The following is a 15,058-nucleotide window of genomic DNA, read 5'->3' on the forward strand; positions in this document are numbered from 1 at the left end:
TGCACAATTCAGTGTTTTCTTAGTATATGTACAGAGTTGCACAACCATTACCATAATCTATTATAGAACATTTAGTGACCCCAAAAAGAAACACCATACACATTAGCACACACCCACCCTCTCCACCCAAACCCTAGGTAGCCACTAATCTACTTTCTGTCTCTATAGATTTGCCTATTCTGGACATTTCATATAAGTGGAATCGTATAATATGTGGCCTTTTGTGACTGGCTTCTTTCACTTAGCGTAATATTTTTAAGTTCATCCATGTTGCAGCATGTATCAGTACGTCGTTTATTTTTATGGCTCAGTAATATTCCTTTGTATGAATAAACAGGTGGAGAAAATATTTTGAACACCCAAAAGAGGATTGGGACTTTCAATTTACCTGGCAAGTAATTTTTTCAAGTCTAAATACCTTGTGACAAGTTAGCTATGCCACCAAATAACAGCTATTTTCATTGCCAGGGAACTGAGAAACTCCCAGACGACACTCTGGATAAAGGACCCAAGTCAAATTCTATGAGCGTAGACTGAGGTTTATTTCTTCATGTGTTTGTTTATTTACTAATGTGGGAACTTTTTTGTTACACAGATTTTGGTGAGCTATTGATTATAATGAGTTCTGCCCCTAAGTGATATGTGAGAACTTAGCTACTCTATCCTCTTACGCAGTAAGATCAGGCCCATGATTAGCACACTGAATATAAGGCCTATCCCTCGTTTATAAAAGATGAAGAAACATTTATTATTTATGAAGGATTTTGAAAATTTGAAATCCTAAACAGGGAATAGTAGTCATAATTATGGGTATGATAAATTTGGCATTTATAAATTTAAAATCGTTATGAGTTTGAAGAGAGATTAGAGAGATATAGAGAAAATGGCAACTGGGATAGAATTGACATCCTCCAAGGTGATGAAAAATTGGTAATAATACCTTGTATTTGTAAAACTAGAGTTTACAAAGCACTTTTACGTAACTCATCTCAAGTGATTCCCATAAGGAACACCGAAGCTGAAATCACAGGATTTCAGTATTGGGAGAGAGTTTGAAGTCAGCTAGTCCGGCGTCCAGTGCAGCCCTTGATGTCCTGTCCAGCCTGGCTGCCCGCCGTCGTGCTGCACGGCCTAGAGCGCCCGGAGTGACAAGTTGCTGCCTAACTGCTAAGGCAGCTCTCCCCGCTCCCCGTACTTAGTTCTGACGGCTCAGAGTTCTCCCTTGTACTGAGCTGAGATCTGTCAGCCTGTAGCTTCTGCCTATTCTAGTTCTACCCTCAAGGTCATTCCGAAGTAAAGCCTCCTCGACACTTGACAACCCTTCAGCTGCTCAAAGACAGCTCTCATGCCTCTCTTGAGTCTTTCCTTCTCTAAGCAAAGTAGCCCCAGTTCCTTTCACTGTTCCTCACATAACTTACCTTTGAGTGTTTTTGTCATCCTGGGGGCCTCTCCTCTGAATACGTTCAAGTTTAACTCTATACAAGTGTAGCACTCAGAAAGGAAAGTCATACTATAGTATGGCAGCCCGGAGCAACTCAAGCCTGCCACCTTCATCACTGGAAATTGTAGAGCCCATCAGTGCAGCCTACCTCACCATAAGAATTTTGGTGGGGAAAAAAAAAAGAATTTTGGTGGGCACGTCCCAGTCACTCATTGTGATCTTATTGTTTACCAAGATCTCAAAGTCTGTCTTTTTCCCCTTTACTTGTGATATTGGGTTAAACCAGCTCTCTCCAGATAGTGCTTGTGAAGTTGACTTTTTTTTTTTATAAATTTATTTAATTTTATTTATTTATTTTTGGCTGTGTTGGGTCTTCGTTGCGGCATGCAGGCTTTCTGTAGTTGCAGCGAGCAGGGGCTACTCTTCATTGCGGTGCACGGGCTTCTCATTGCGATGGCTTCTCTTGTTGCAGAGCACGGGCTCTAGAGGCGTGTGGGCTTCAGTAGTTGTGGCTCGCGGGCTCTAGAGCGCAGGCTCAGTAGTTGTGGCGCACAGGCTTAGTTGCTCGGTGGCATGTGGGATCTTCCTGGACCAGCACTCGAACCCATGTCCCCTGCATTGGCAGGTGGATTCTTACCCACTGCGCCACCAGGGAACCCCATGAAGTTGACTTTTTAAAGGAAGGCCTAGAACCGTACCTTTTTTCCCCTGTGATGTATCATGTTGTGAGATGTAGATTATCTTTCCGCCTTGTCAGCATAGTCTCTCAGCACACTCTCTCTACCATATCTCAAGAAGACTTTTACCTTTAAATCTATAATAGTTGCTCCATTCCCAGTAGGATGTTGTACCTCCGTCATGCACATCTTCCTCCTTGGGCTAGGAATTCATGTCTCTGCAGCCATGTTCCTTATCGTTCTCTGCTTCTAGTCCAAAATGTCAAGCTTGCCCCATTCATTCATTAAGTAAATATGTAATGACTGGCACAATAAAAGCCAATATATGATGGGTATACAATGTTGGACAAAAGAGGTATCGTCCTTATTCTTGTGGAGGAGGTTACCCAGCTGAAGGGCCAGACAATTAACAAGTGCCAACAGAGTGAATTTTTACTTAGTTAATGAAAAGGGAAAAAGGATGGAGTAATCAAAGCTGGTGGAGAAAGAAGGACTGTGTTTCAAGAAGTCTTACAGGGGGATGACGCTCAGTTCTCTTGATGCACACCTTTTCTAGTCTGCTTCTGGGCCAGCTTCTTCCACTCCCCATTCTCTTGACTCTTATACTATTCATGCCTCTCTGCCTTATCAAGAGCTTATGCTTTTGGCCCCCTTGTCTTTCTTATTCCTCCTTCAGACTCTCAGAAAACCCTATGATTGCTTTCCTTAGAGTTTGCAAAGGTCAATCAGTACAAGAGGAGACTGACAAATTGATGGTACCTGGACTGTCATACTCGTGGACAGTGAGGCTCTTGTGACGTCTGTAACTCTTGACTCTTAAGTCAGGCAGTCTGATCCTGTCATGTGTATTCTTTAGATAGTTCTCTCTTTTGCGTTTATTTTTTCTACTTTATTGAGGTGTAACTGACAAAATTATGTGTAGTTAAAGTATACAATATAATAAGATTTGGTATACATATATATTGTGAAATGATTACCACCAAGTTGATTACCACATCTCTCACCTCGCATAGTTACCATTTATGTGTGTGTGTGTTTGGTGAGAAGGCTTAATGTCTCCTTTCTTAGCATCATGTATACAATACAGTACTGGTAACTATCATCACCAGGCTGTGCATTACATCCCCAGAACTTATTCATCTTATAAATGAAAGTTTGCACCCTTAGACCCACATCTCTCACCTCCTGCTCCCCAGCCCCTGGCAATCACATACTACTCTCTGTTTCTATGAGTCTGACTTTATTTTTAGGTTCCACAGATAAGTGAGCTCACATAGTATTTGTCTTTTTCTCTCTGGCTTATTTTAGCATTATGTCCTCCAGGTTCATCCATGTTGTTGCAAATGACAGGATTTCCTCCATTTTTATGGCTAAAGCATTTCCCTTGTATGTATACATATATCCCACACTTTATACATTCATCCATTGGCAGACACTTAGGTTGTTTCCATATCTTGGCTATCGTGAATAATGATCCAGTGACAAAGGAGTAAAGCCATCTCTTCAATACAGATTTTATTTCCTTCGGATCCTTTTTGAGGTCATTATGATCATGGGTATTCTCTCAGAAAAAAGAAAACAACTCCATTTCATCCAGGTTTTCAAATATATTTGCATATAATTTGCATATAATAATCGCTTATTTGATTCTTGTGATTTTCTTGGTTTCTATAATTATATCCCAAGTATGGTTCTATATTTAATGTATTTGCCCTTTTTTTTTTATAAAGAACCGACTCTTGCATTTATTTAATTCCATTCTGATTTTTTAAAATAAATTTTTGCTTTTAATTTGATTAACTTTGTTCTTCTTAGATTTTGTTCTGTTTATGACTTGAATGCATAATTCATTTATTTCCATTCTTCCTTATAGTTTTCATAAAAGGTGATGGTGATTGATCAAAGAGACACCAACATGTACAGAGTCCAGCTTTCCTTGAACGTAGTTAGGTAACACAACATAGTACGTACAAAGAGTAGCACAGAGCAGGAGACTCAGCAGGACTTTCTCCATTGGGGGAGGGTTATTTTTCTCTTCCATTTCTTTTCTGATCTCTACAAGCTCATGTTTTGTCTCCTTCTTTGATTTTGCCTTGCCCAGTTTTCCTTGAGCTCTCATAGCTCTGATCTCTTGTTTTATAGAGATGTGTATTTTTTAAATTTTGATGTGATATATTTGGTCATATTCATCATTTGCTCCATGGCAGTCTTTTTCTCATGAGTATCCTTCATCTGTTATGGCTTTGTTTCTCTGTGCCTTCTCTCCTTTGTTTAAATATTAACTTGGTATATGTCTTATGCCAGTTACTTTTAAATTACTGCTTACGTTTAAATGAGATGACTTTTTCCTAAATTGGAAGGGCGCAAAATTTACCCCCAGTTCACGGCACCTGTGATGAGTGCATTCTTCCTCAGCCAGCAGAGGGCAGCAACTGCAGGCTGCCACCAATGTAGAATTCCTCTCTGCCAGCCTGGCTCACTGGGAGACTGCTTCATGCAGTCTGTGGCATGTCTGGAGGTATCTCTCAGCCCACCTCTCTGGCTTTTCCCTGGTGCCAAACTGGCTCTAGGGCGCTTCCTGCCACCAGTCAATGCAATCCATTCTAGTGTTCCAAACAAAACGTTATTGTTTTGCCTATGCCATGGCCCCTGCTTTGGAGGACTGGGCCTTCTCCATCATCTCTGGTCAGAGGTGTCTCCTCTTGGCGTCTTAGCACCACACCCCGTTTGTCTTTCACGGGATTTGGTAACTTTCCTGTGTATTATGGTTCAATATTCTAGTTTTGCTGAAGATGGACTCTACATTCTGTTCTTTGTTTTGAGGTGATTTCTAAGAGAAAGCAGATCTATCTTTGCTCTGCCATTTTGAAACCACAGTCTCCTCTAAATGCATTGAATATTTCTTGGCAACAACAATTACAAATAGTTACACAAATGTATGATTTGATTTTCTCATTTTTAGCAAAATTGGGGCTTTAGGAAATAAATTTGGCAGGAAATTATCTGGCTCGCTCTCCTGTGCTAAAATTGGCTTTCAAAAATAAAAGTAACGGCAGGAGCTATAATCCCAAAATTGTAGAGTTGAAGATTGATTTTCAAAACCGTTCTCTGATTCTAAACTTTATGAATAAGAACCAGCATCACTTTTCTAAATTAATAGTGAATGTGAATTAAGAGCTACACATGGAAGATATTTATCTGCACCATATTGTGGTACTAAAAACAATATTGAGCATCCAAATTTTACAAATATCTGAGGTGTAGTTACCCTAAAAGTAAAAATTATTATACCAAGTGTCCATCAACTTTCAGAAGTAACTACATTTGTGAAGACCTATTTTTTCATCATGCAACTGAATAAAAGTTAAACATTACTCTCAGTGAAAGGAATCTAGGCTGAATTTTATATCTTGTGTTAGTTTTCTTGGGCTGCTGTAACAAAATACCACAGACTAGTGGCTTCAACAACAGAAATTCATTTTCTCACTGTTTGGGAGGCTAGAAGTCCTTGATCAGGTGTTGGCAGATTTCATTTCTTCTGAAGCCCCTCTCTCCTTGGTCTGCAGGTGGCCACCTTCTCACTGTGTCCTCACATGGCCTTTCTTCTGTGTACCCGCATCCCTGGTGTTTTGTGTGTATCCACATTTCCTCTTCTTATAAGGACACCCATCTGATGGGACCATAGCCCCACCCTTATGACCTCATTTAACTTTAATTACCTCTTTAAAAGCCCTATTTCCAAATAGAGTCACATTGGGGGTTAGGGTATCAACTTATGAGTTGGGGGGTGACACAAGTCAATCCATAACATCCCTCACATTATTATACAAAATATAAGACCAGATACTGAAACTGAGACGTGAAAGAAAGAAAGAAGGGAGGGAGGGAGGGAGAAAGGGAGAAAGGGAAAGGAGGGAGAAAAAAAGAAACATGAAAAGGTTTCCAGTTCTAAACAAGAAAGGTAACTACTTAGGAAATACATTTTTTAATTACTTCTATCTTTCAATGTTTTAGTCAATTTAGAATTCTAAATCTAGTTTATAGTATCATACCTGTTAATTTTATGTGCTTATTTACATCATCACTCAGTAAAAACAAAGTCTAATTATATTTCTGGCACCTGGGCTGCCTCATTTATTTTATTCTTTCCATGGCTTTTAAGTTTGACTCCTAGTGTAAAGGGATATTCCTCAGGGCCTGGCAACATCTTCTCAACTGTGGCAACCAACTTGCCTTTACCCAAACCTAATTTCCCTCAGATATTCCCTATTTTAAATTGTGCTGTCATCATCCACCTGCATCAGTTAGGGATTGGATTCACCTACGTATAAAAGAAAATACAGAGGATGGTGTTTAAACAAGATAGAGGCTTATTTTTCTCCCGCTGCAGGGAAGAGCCTGAGGGGGCAGGTAGCCCCACTGTATTATCAGGACCCAGGTATCCTCCTACTTTCTACTAGCTTCACATCTCATGTCTCTCCATTCATTGCCATTGCCTTTGTTACAAATCCTTCATCAGGTCTGAAATATTTACTTCCTCATTCATCTTACTTTGAGCATCTTACCATTCCACGTTACTATCAATGACCTTTAGAAAACCTAAATCAAACAATGCCACTCCCTTAAAAAAAAAAAAACAACTCTTTTGATGGTTCTCTCTTGCTGTTGGATGACGCCAAAGGTCCTTAGTTTAAAACACAGAGTTCTTTGTAATCCAGTCCCCAACTTCTTTTTTTTTTTTTTTTTTTTGCGGTACGCGGGCCTCTCACTGTTGTGGCCTCTCCCGTTGCGGAGCACAGGCTCCGGACGCGCAGGCTCAGCGACCATGGCTCACGCGCCCAGCCGCTCCTCAGCACGTGAGATCTTCCCGGACTGGGGCACGAACCCGTGTCCCCTGCATCGGCAGGTGGACTCTCAACCACTGCGCCACCAGGGAAGCCCCAGTCCCCAACTGCTTTATCGATCTCATCTCCCGACACTTCCCCACAGTACCTTTTACTCCTCATCCTGAGCTTCTCACTCTTCTCTAAGCAAGCTTTGGTCTTTGGTACCTTGATAGCGCTAGGTGTTTTGATGTTAATCAGTCCCTGCCTTTATCAATTCTAAGTCTGTTGGGAAATAGAAATTGGCGTCAGCAATGGATTAAAATATCAACATCTTAATTTTTTTTTTGACAGAGTCGGGGGGTTGTCAGAATATCTGGATTGAATGTACACCCAGATCAGGATTGTTATTTCCCTACCCCAACCCAGGTCTGATGTTGGCACTTAAGTAAGGGGAAAGTCAGATCTACAAAGAAAACTCTAAACCCAGCATATCAGTTGGATTTGACTTAGCTGAATAGAACTAAAAACCCTAATATTGCAGTGACTTAACTCAAAAAGGAGCAGGCATTTCAGAACTAGTATATAATTCAACAGTGTCATCAAGGACCCATGCTCTTAAGTGTTTCTTCTCTATTATGCTTAGCACTTGCCTTCCATCCTTGGGTTTATCACATCGTCCAAGATACTTATTGGGGCTCCAGCCATTTCATCTACATTCCGGGCAGCAGGAAAGAGAGTTGTAAGGAGACTTTCCGGAAGTTTTGTTTACATGTCATTGGCCAGAACTTTCTACATAATTAAATTAACACAACTTCAAGGGAGGCTAGGAAATATAGTCTTATCCTGAGCAGTAATATGTCCACCCTCAAAACTGGTATTCTAGTAAAAAGATGAAGATAAGAATGGATGTTATGATAGGCAATTAGTAGTCTGCCACGGTCAGCTAACTGTGCAGTCTTGGCCTCCTGCCTCCTTTGAGTTCAGTGAGCCCCAGGAGTGGGACCCAGGTTTGCTTGCCTCGTGGTGCAGCAGCAGTGGGAGAGAATGGGTCTGGAGAGAGCCAAGAAGGGCCCAAGGGTACATTCCCAGTGCTCTTTTCCAGAACTGGACCATTGGGTAAAACACTGCTCTTCCTCTGGGGAGGATTAAGTACAGATGGTAAGGGGGACCAGAAAATCCCTGGACTACTGCTCCCTCCATGAGAGTGAAGCAGGAACCCACTGACGGAACATGAGGCCAGGGTGCGGCGCTTATCACGAGTGCACCTTTCCAGCCCCTCTTGCTAGGCCTGCGCTGCTTCCGCGGTACTTCCACTAGTAAATGCCAGCTTATCCTCTAAGTCCCAGCTTGTATGTTGCTTTTCCGTTGACACCTTTCATGACCTGTATTCTGACCCCCAGACAGATCTCTATTCTTTTCTCTCAGTGTGTACAGACTGAAAGGATAACACTTCTCACATGCTATTAGAATTCTCATTTTCTATCTATGCCTGTTTCTCCTTCTCTTTCTCCAAAACCTATACTAAACTGTGCAGTTTGGGAGGACAGGAACGTAGTTTTATTATCTTTACATTTCAGCTCCTCCAGCAGTGCCTGACAAGTCTTAGAGGTGCTGGAACATCTCCTGAATTAGCAATGCTGATTTCCTACTTTCCCTGTTTTATAATAAGGAGACTGAGATCTTGACAAGTTGAGTGACTTAGTAAATAATAAAAGTAATGAACATTAAATGAGGCTTTCATTAACACCTCATTGTGTTCCAGGCATGTTCATGAGTGTTTGTGTGTATTATTCTCCTTAATTCTCACATCAACCTGGTGAAGCATGTGTCATTATCCCTATTTTACATGGAGGTGAATTGGCCAAGACTGCAGAGCAAGGAAGTGGCAAACCTGGGATTTGAACCTAGGTCTTCTCTTACTTCAGTCCCTGTGCTAGCATAGCATGGACCAGACCCAGGTCTTCTAAGTTCATGCCTAACGCAAAAATATTTGAATTTTATCCCCTTTTCGTGCCCTGCTTTGTTGTAATGCAATAATCATTTAATAACGCTTATTAAGACAAGGCATCCTTGGTATAGATAGACACGCCTTTCGGCAGCGAGGGGACATTTTCCTAGTACTGATGCTTCATATCTGCTCAAGGCCATCCTTACACTCTTGCCCAAGTCACCAGGAACTACTTAACAACAGTTGGAAGGAAAATCAGAAAGTTGATCTGCTCAGTTTAAAACATGTTGGAATTTCCCCTGGGAACTGAACGGTCCTATGGGTTAATGCCTGTCAGAAAAGGATCCTCCCCCGGAGGACACAACCATTTAGCATTTGGCTTTTAGCAAGTTTAAAGCTGGGTAAGGGAAGTGAGGCGCGGGCTTCCCCTAACTCTTTTTAAGAGACTTCATGTGAATATTTGGGGGTTAGTTTATTTGGTTCAGAAGGAGAAGATGCATAGCCTGTCAGACGGAGCCAGGAGAAATGCAGTGTTGCCCAGTCACCGCCCCCTCCCCCCCACCGTCAAGAGGAGACTCATGTTCCCTTAATTCAACACTTCTGACAGAAAACTGCACATTCATCACACAAGACTTCTCCCCAAATGTCTAGCCACACTCTGCAGTTACCCAAGAAAGAAAATGAGATTTTGAACTGTAAATAGTTCCTCTGTGCCAAGGACTTCTTATCCTTGGTTTCCTAAAACAGGAGATTCGTAGAGTATTTCCATCATGCGGCTGTGTGCTTTCCCCTGCATTCTGGAGATTAAATCCTTTTGATCAGAGAACGTTACCCTTGGCCATCCTGCTTTCTCTGGGCTCTAACTGATAGTGAGGATGGCGTTATAGGACCAAATGAGTAGAGGGAAAGTGAATGGGGAAGACAAACAAAGGGTTGGCATGGAGACAGTCATCTTATGTGGTTGAGTCATTGAATTGTATGTGAAATTGGAGCCCTAGGCCTGTTTGCTAGATTATGTGTTTTAAGCATAGTAAGAAATGCATGTAATATTGCAACCCTGTACACACACGTAAACACACACGTAACGGGTCACAGCCTGAAGTAGTAGATGAAGCCGTGTGTGGTGGTTACGGCACGAACCATAAAGTCAGACCTACCAGTCAGCCCCTGCTCTCCCAGCTGAAGGCACCTCATGAAGAATTTTGAAAAACTGAGACCCCGCAACACACTTAAAGTTGTCATCCTAACATTTTTCTCCTCAAATTATAATACTTGCAAAAACTGTCATTTCCAGTTTGCGGTAAATATGCTTCAATATATGTTTGTCAAAATACAGAGCCCCAGACTTAGCTCAAATGTGTGGAAAATTGTCCATCATACAACCTCATCGTCAAAGCCATTCCTCACTGTCACCCATCAAGCCAATCAGACTTAATTCCCTGTCGGAAAGGAAGTCAGTCTTTGTTTTGCAGCTCAAATAAACATCCTAATGTGCCCACCTCCTCACCCCGACAGCTGTCCTTCTGAATTCTGATGCTGAGATGCAGGGAGATAGATGGATGAGAGGGGGTAAAAGCCTTGCGCTAGATCTGTGCCTGATTGAAATAAGGCTCCACTCCAAGACCTGCCCTCAGGAATGAGGCTTTCCCGAATTATCCCTTGATTTGATGCCTAGGAGTTTTTATATCGGGGGCCAAGCTCATTCAAAGGTTTGATATGGATGAGAAGTATGTCTTTCATTTGTAAAGGGGCAGGAAAACAATTGTGAATGGGGAAGTAAGAAGGGAGGCTTGACAGATCTCAGATCCTCCCGGAACTTTCTCAGCGAGGCCGGTTTGGGGAAGACCTGCCTGTGGAATTTGAGGATCTGAAAACTTATTCTCCTAAAGTTAGGACTGGAACCCCCAGGAAAGTGTGCAAGTACCCCTAGGTCCTTGAATGCAAATAAGAACAGTATCTACCTTCAAAGATAATTATGAAGAATAAATAAGGTCTTACAAATAAAGCACTTGGGCTTCCCTGGTGGCACAGTGGTTGAGAGTCCGCCTGCCGATGCAGGGGACACGGGTTCGTGCCCCGGTCCGGGAAGATCTCACGTGCCGCGGAGCGGCTGGGCCCATGAGCCATGACCGCTGAGCCTGCGCGCCCAGAGCCTGTGCTCCGCAACGGGAGAGGCCACAGCAGTGAGAGGCCCGCGTACCGCAAAAATAAATAAATAAAGCACTTAATGAAGTTCTGGTTGCATAGTAAATGCCCACCTTGTGTTTGCCGTTATTGCTGGTGTTGTAGTTATTTGATCCCCCTACTCGCTAGCAATGTCATTGCTTGGTGGATGAAATAATCCTCGGGCTCATCCCTAACATTGGTGGGCGCCAGCCGGTTTAGCCACGGTTAGTCCACACCCCTGCAACCAGCGCCCCTTGGCCACTCCTTGGGCCGGGAATCCACATCTGGTGGCAAATTCCACTCTCAGAAGGACAGACTTCCACCTGGAAGTGGACGCAGGGTGTCTGGGCAGGAAAGTCAGGGTTCTCGCCTTCTGGATCTTGCGCTGGAAAGGGTTAGATACAGGTCTGGGCATACTCCACCACCACCGCCCCCAGGCCCCAGCAGATTTCTCACCCAGACAGAGGAGGGCAGGAGCCAGAGAAAGCACAGGTCCAGCACTGTGGATCCTCCTGCTTGGGTCTAAGGGTCTTACCTCAGGGTTGTTGCTAGACTCATTTGGGATAATAGGTGTGAATGTGTCTTTAATGTAAGATTGAAGTATTGTCTTGATGGCCTCCCTGATCCCAAATTCTGTTACAGTCAGCCCCCTTGAACAAACTAACGGAAGCTACAGAAAAAGACAAGTTACTAAAATAGAATATGATGCCTTGTTTTTGTTTCAGGCACTGGCTTTCAGGCCTCAGGCTACAACTTCAACACCTATGACTGGAGGAGTCCCAAACAGAGAGGCAGTTTGTCCCCAGTCACTAAGCCTCGAAGCCAGACTTACCCAGATGTGGGGCTTAGTAACGAGGACTGGGACCAGTCCACAGTCAGTGGGTAAGGTTTTCACCAACTGCTGCCCTGTCCCAACTGCTTCCGGGTCATTTGGGCCAGATGTGAACTTCTCTACTTCCAGTGGCACCTACTGCTAGCGTTGGAAGCATTGTGTGAAGCCACTGTCGCCATCCATGCTGGCCCCATGTCCAGATTCGAAGACTTGGGCCTGCCCAGTGGGAGGCAGGGCTCCACCACACAACAGGGCAAGAGCTAAGTTTCCCTGAATGTAAACAGCAGTAGCACATGAGGAAATTCTACTTCTGTAAACCGTGTCCTCACTCTATGACTAGTTCCCTCTCCTTTTGTTTAGAAGGTAGTTTCACATTAACTTACATTAGAAAAAAAAACTTTTTTTAACCGAGGGTTCCCTATTTTCAACTGAGAGGTCTGTTTTAGCAGTTTGCTCCCTTACCAAAATATTTTAAGGAAATTCATAAAAAGCGATAGCACTTAACGGCTCTATACTGATGTTTGTAATGAGTGGGGAAAACATATTTTTCTCTCTAAAAGTTTGATTTCCCTTTCCCTGTGGACAGAGCAGCTGACAGATATTGCCACAGGTGCCATGTTGACGCAGCCATGAACACTCTGAAATTCAATTAGTAAGACCATGGTCCTTCTGGTCTTTGAGACACTTTGAGTTTCCTAAAGCATCCTTCTTACTGGAGCTGGCTTGACTTGGAGGCCACAGTGGGAAGAAAGCCAGACCCAAAACGAATCTCTATTTTGTGTGTGAGATGAAGGAGAGAGAGATTCTGGAGACCAAAAAAAAAAAAAATGTCCAGCAAGTTCTTAACCCAGACTGTATTTCACAACAGTTTTACAGGGGCTCCGGACAGTGCAGAGGCTGAACAAGAGGAGAACTTCTGGTCCCAAGCGCTAGAGGATTTGGAAACCTGTGGACAATCAGGAATTCTCAGAGAACTCGAGGTAGCCTCGGTCCTGCTACTTTTATTGTTTCTACATTCATTGTTTTCTTGGTCCTTTTGAGTTGGCATTGATCACACCAGTTCATTTAAAAGCTTTAACCCTTTCCACAGGAGAAAGCTGACAGGCGTGTGTCTTTGAGAAACATGAATCTCTTGGTAGCTACCCTTTATGTTTATATTTTTGCTTGTGAAGCTGCCTTCCCTGCCCCCTTGCCGTCTGGACAGTGATTTGATTTTATCCAATGCAGTTAAAAGTATTTCTTTCCCCATTTCCACCCCTCCCCCCCACCCCGCCGAGCTTACTGACCTGTGGCTTCTGCCATTTGCTCCCTGCTAACCCTGACTGTACCTGTTTGCCACTGGATCGTTTGGGGCGAGCTGAGTCTCCCAGCAGTGGCATCTCTCATTCTCTTATTTGCTTTAGAAAGGTTTCTTTGGCATGTTTTCATTTGTACCTGGTAGAGACATTAATTTGATCGTGAAGAGGAACATAAGAGGAAATTTTACTTTACTTCATTTTGCCCTTAACGTAGATGACAGTGCCTCTGGTGAAAAAAGCCAGTCTGTTTGAGAAGCAGCCAGCCAACATATTACAGACTACATTGCTGTTAATTGCAAATCCTGATTCTTTGTTAATTTAGTGTGAATTCAAGGAGTTGCAGAGAGACGGAGTATAATAGCTGAACTCCTGGGGAGTTCTTTAATCAAAGCCATAAATTTGCTGACGGTATTCACACTTTGGTCTGGGAAGTCCTGGACTGTTTCCTTTTATGTTCTTTTAAATTTTCGGAGCTGTAAAAAATAAAGTGGCAGAAGTTGCATTTTTATTTTGATGTCATATGAGGTCCCCAAGTCACCATAAGGAATGTGAATGGCCTAATGGGGTGGAACTCTTGCAATTCTAAAATGATGACTCATCTTTATATTATTTTGCTTCTCAAATGCATGTGTGGATATTTTCTGTGATTCTAATGTCTGTGAATCTGCAAAGAGAATTATAAAGAAAAATACTAGTTTGAATTTGTAAACATCATGATTATTACCTGGCATGAATTGCAGCTTCAGAGCACAAGTTAAAGGACCTGGAGATGGATAATCCTATAAAATTTAAATCAATTAAGATGTTAGCAATTGGTTCCCTTCTATGAGACTTTCAAAAAAAGTAGAGTGCTTAAGTATCAGGTGGCTTATTTAAACTTCTACCACTTCCCATATAGAGAAGGGTCAGCATTCTCCCAAACTGAGTAAAGATCTCAGTTCACAATTTTTGAACATATTCCTGCTTTTCAAAGCGTGTTTTGGCTCATATGCCTTTTTCACTTTGCATTTTGAAATACTTCTCTTTTGAAGAAGCAGCTATTCTTCTAATAGCTTCTACATTAGGTAAAATGAAGATGATGTAAAAAGTAGTACAATGAAGTTGCGTTTTCACTCAGACATTGAGTTATCCAATGGAAACAACATACGTCAGCATAGAAGTCATCTCGCAGGAGCCAATAGGTTTTCTGTAACATTGTTTCTGGCAGGTGTGGCCCTCGAAATTATACATCCAGGAAAAAAAATGGGTTGAATTAATAAGCCAAATAGAAATTAAAGTTTTCAACTAGGAAGAATGATTGACAAATCCATAAATTAGAATCTCATTCACACTTTTAGCACAAAGGGAATTCATTTATCAGTTTGGATGAACTCTGCTCCCTTGATTGCAAAAGCTACTATGCAAAAGATATTACTGGAGCTAGGTTCCTGCATAAGAAATGTATATCCAGCATTAAAAGTTAAAGCATACTATCACTGTAACAAATGCAGAAGATTAGCTAAGATGAAAAATGATTACAATTGAAATGAAAATGAAAATTATACTAGTCATTTTCCCCATTGCTAGCAATAATTTAGGTTCAGCTTTAGCGCTGAAAAATAAATAGTTTTAACAAAAGAGAAAAATTCAAACTAAGACTTTGGACAAGTTACTTAATTTCCTTATCAGGTATTTCTGCTTTAAAATATGGGGATTATAATGACTAATGTTTATACGGCACTTAACATAGAACATGACACAATAAATGTTTGATAGAAATTATTTTTGCCACTTTTTTGAGTATTGAATACTGCCTTAACTATCTTTTGCTTAGTATAAGATAGGAAGAAGGTTTAACTGAATGTCAGATAGAGAACTCTTAAATATATTC

General features: G+C 41.9%; 1 protein-coding gene across 1 annotated transcript in view; it reads left to right on the forward strand.

The window, feature by feature from the left end:
- The window catches only part of GRIP1 (glutamate receptor interacting protein 1), a 703,482-nt gene that overhangs the window by 650,368 nt on the left and 38,056 nt on the right, over positions 1-15,058 (forward strand). Inside the window, exons 20-22 of the mRNA XM_060164614.1 lie at positions 11,784-11,940; positions 12,759-12,870; positions 12,981-13,025. Of these exons, the coding sequence (XP_060020597.1) occupies positions 11,784-11,940; positions 12,759-12,870; positions 12,981-13,025 (314 nt within the window). The remainder of the gene's footprint in view (positions 1-11,783; positions 11,941-12,758; positions 12,871-12,980; positions 13,026-15,058) is intronic.

This window comes from Lagenorhynchus albirostris, chromosome 11 (genome assembly GCF_949774975.1).
Source record: "Lagenorhynchus albirostris chromosome 11, mLagAlb1.1, whole genome shotgun sequence".
Classification (NCBI taxonomy): Eukaryota; Metazoa; Chordata; class Mammalia; order Artiodactyla; family Delphinidae; genus Lagenorhynchus; species Lagenorhynchus albirostris.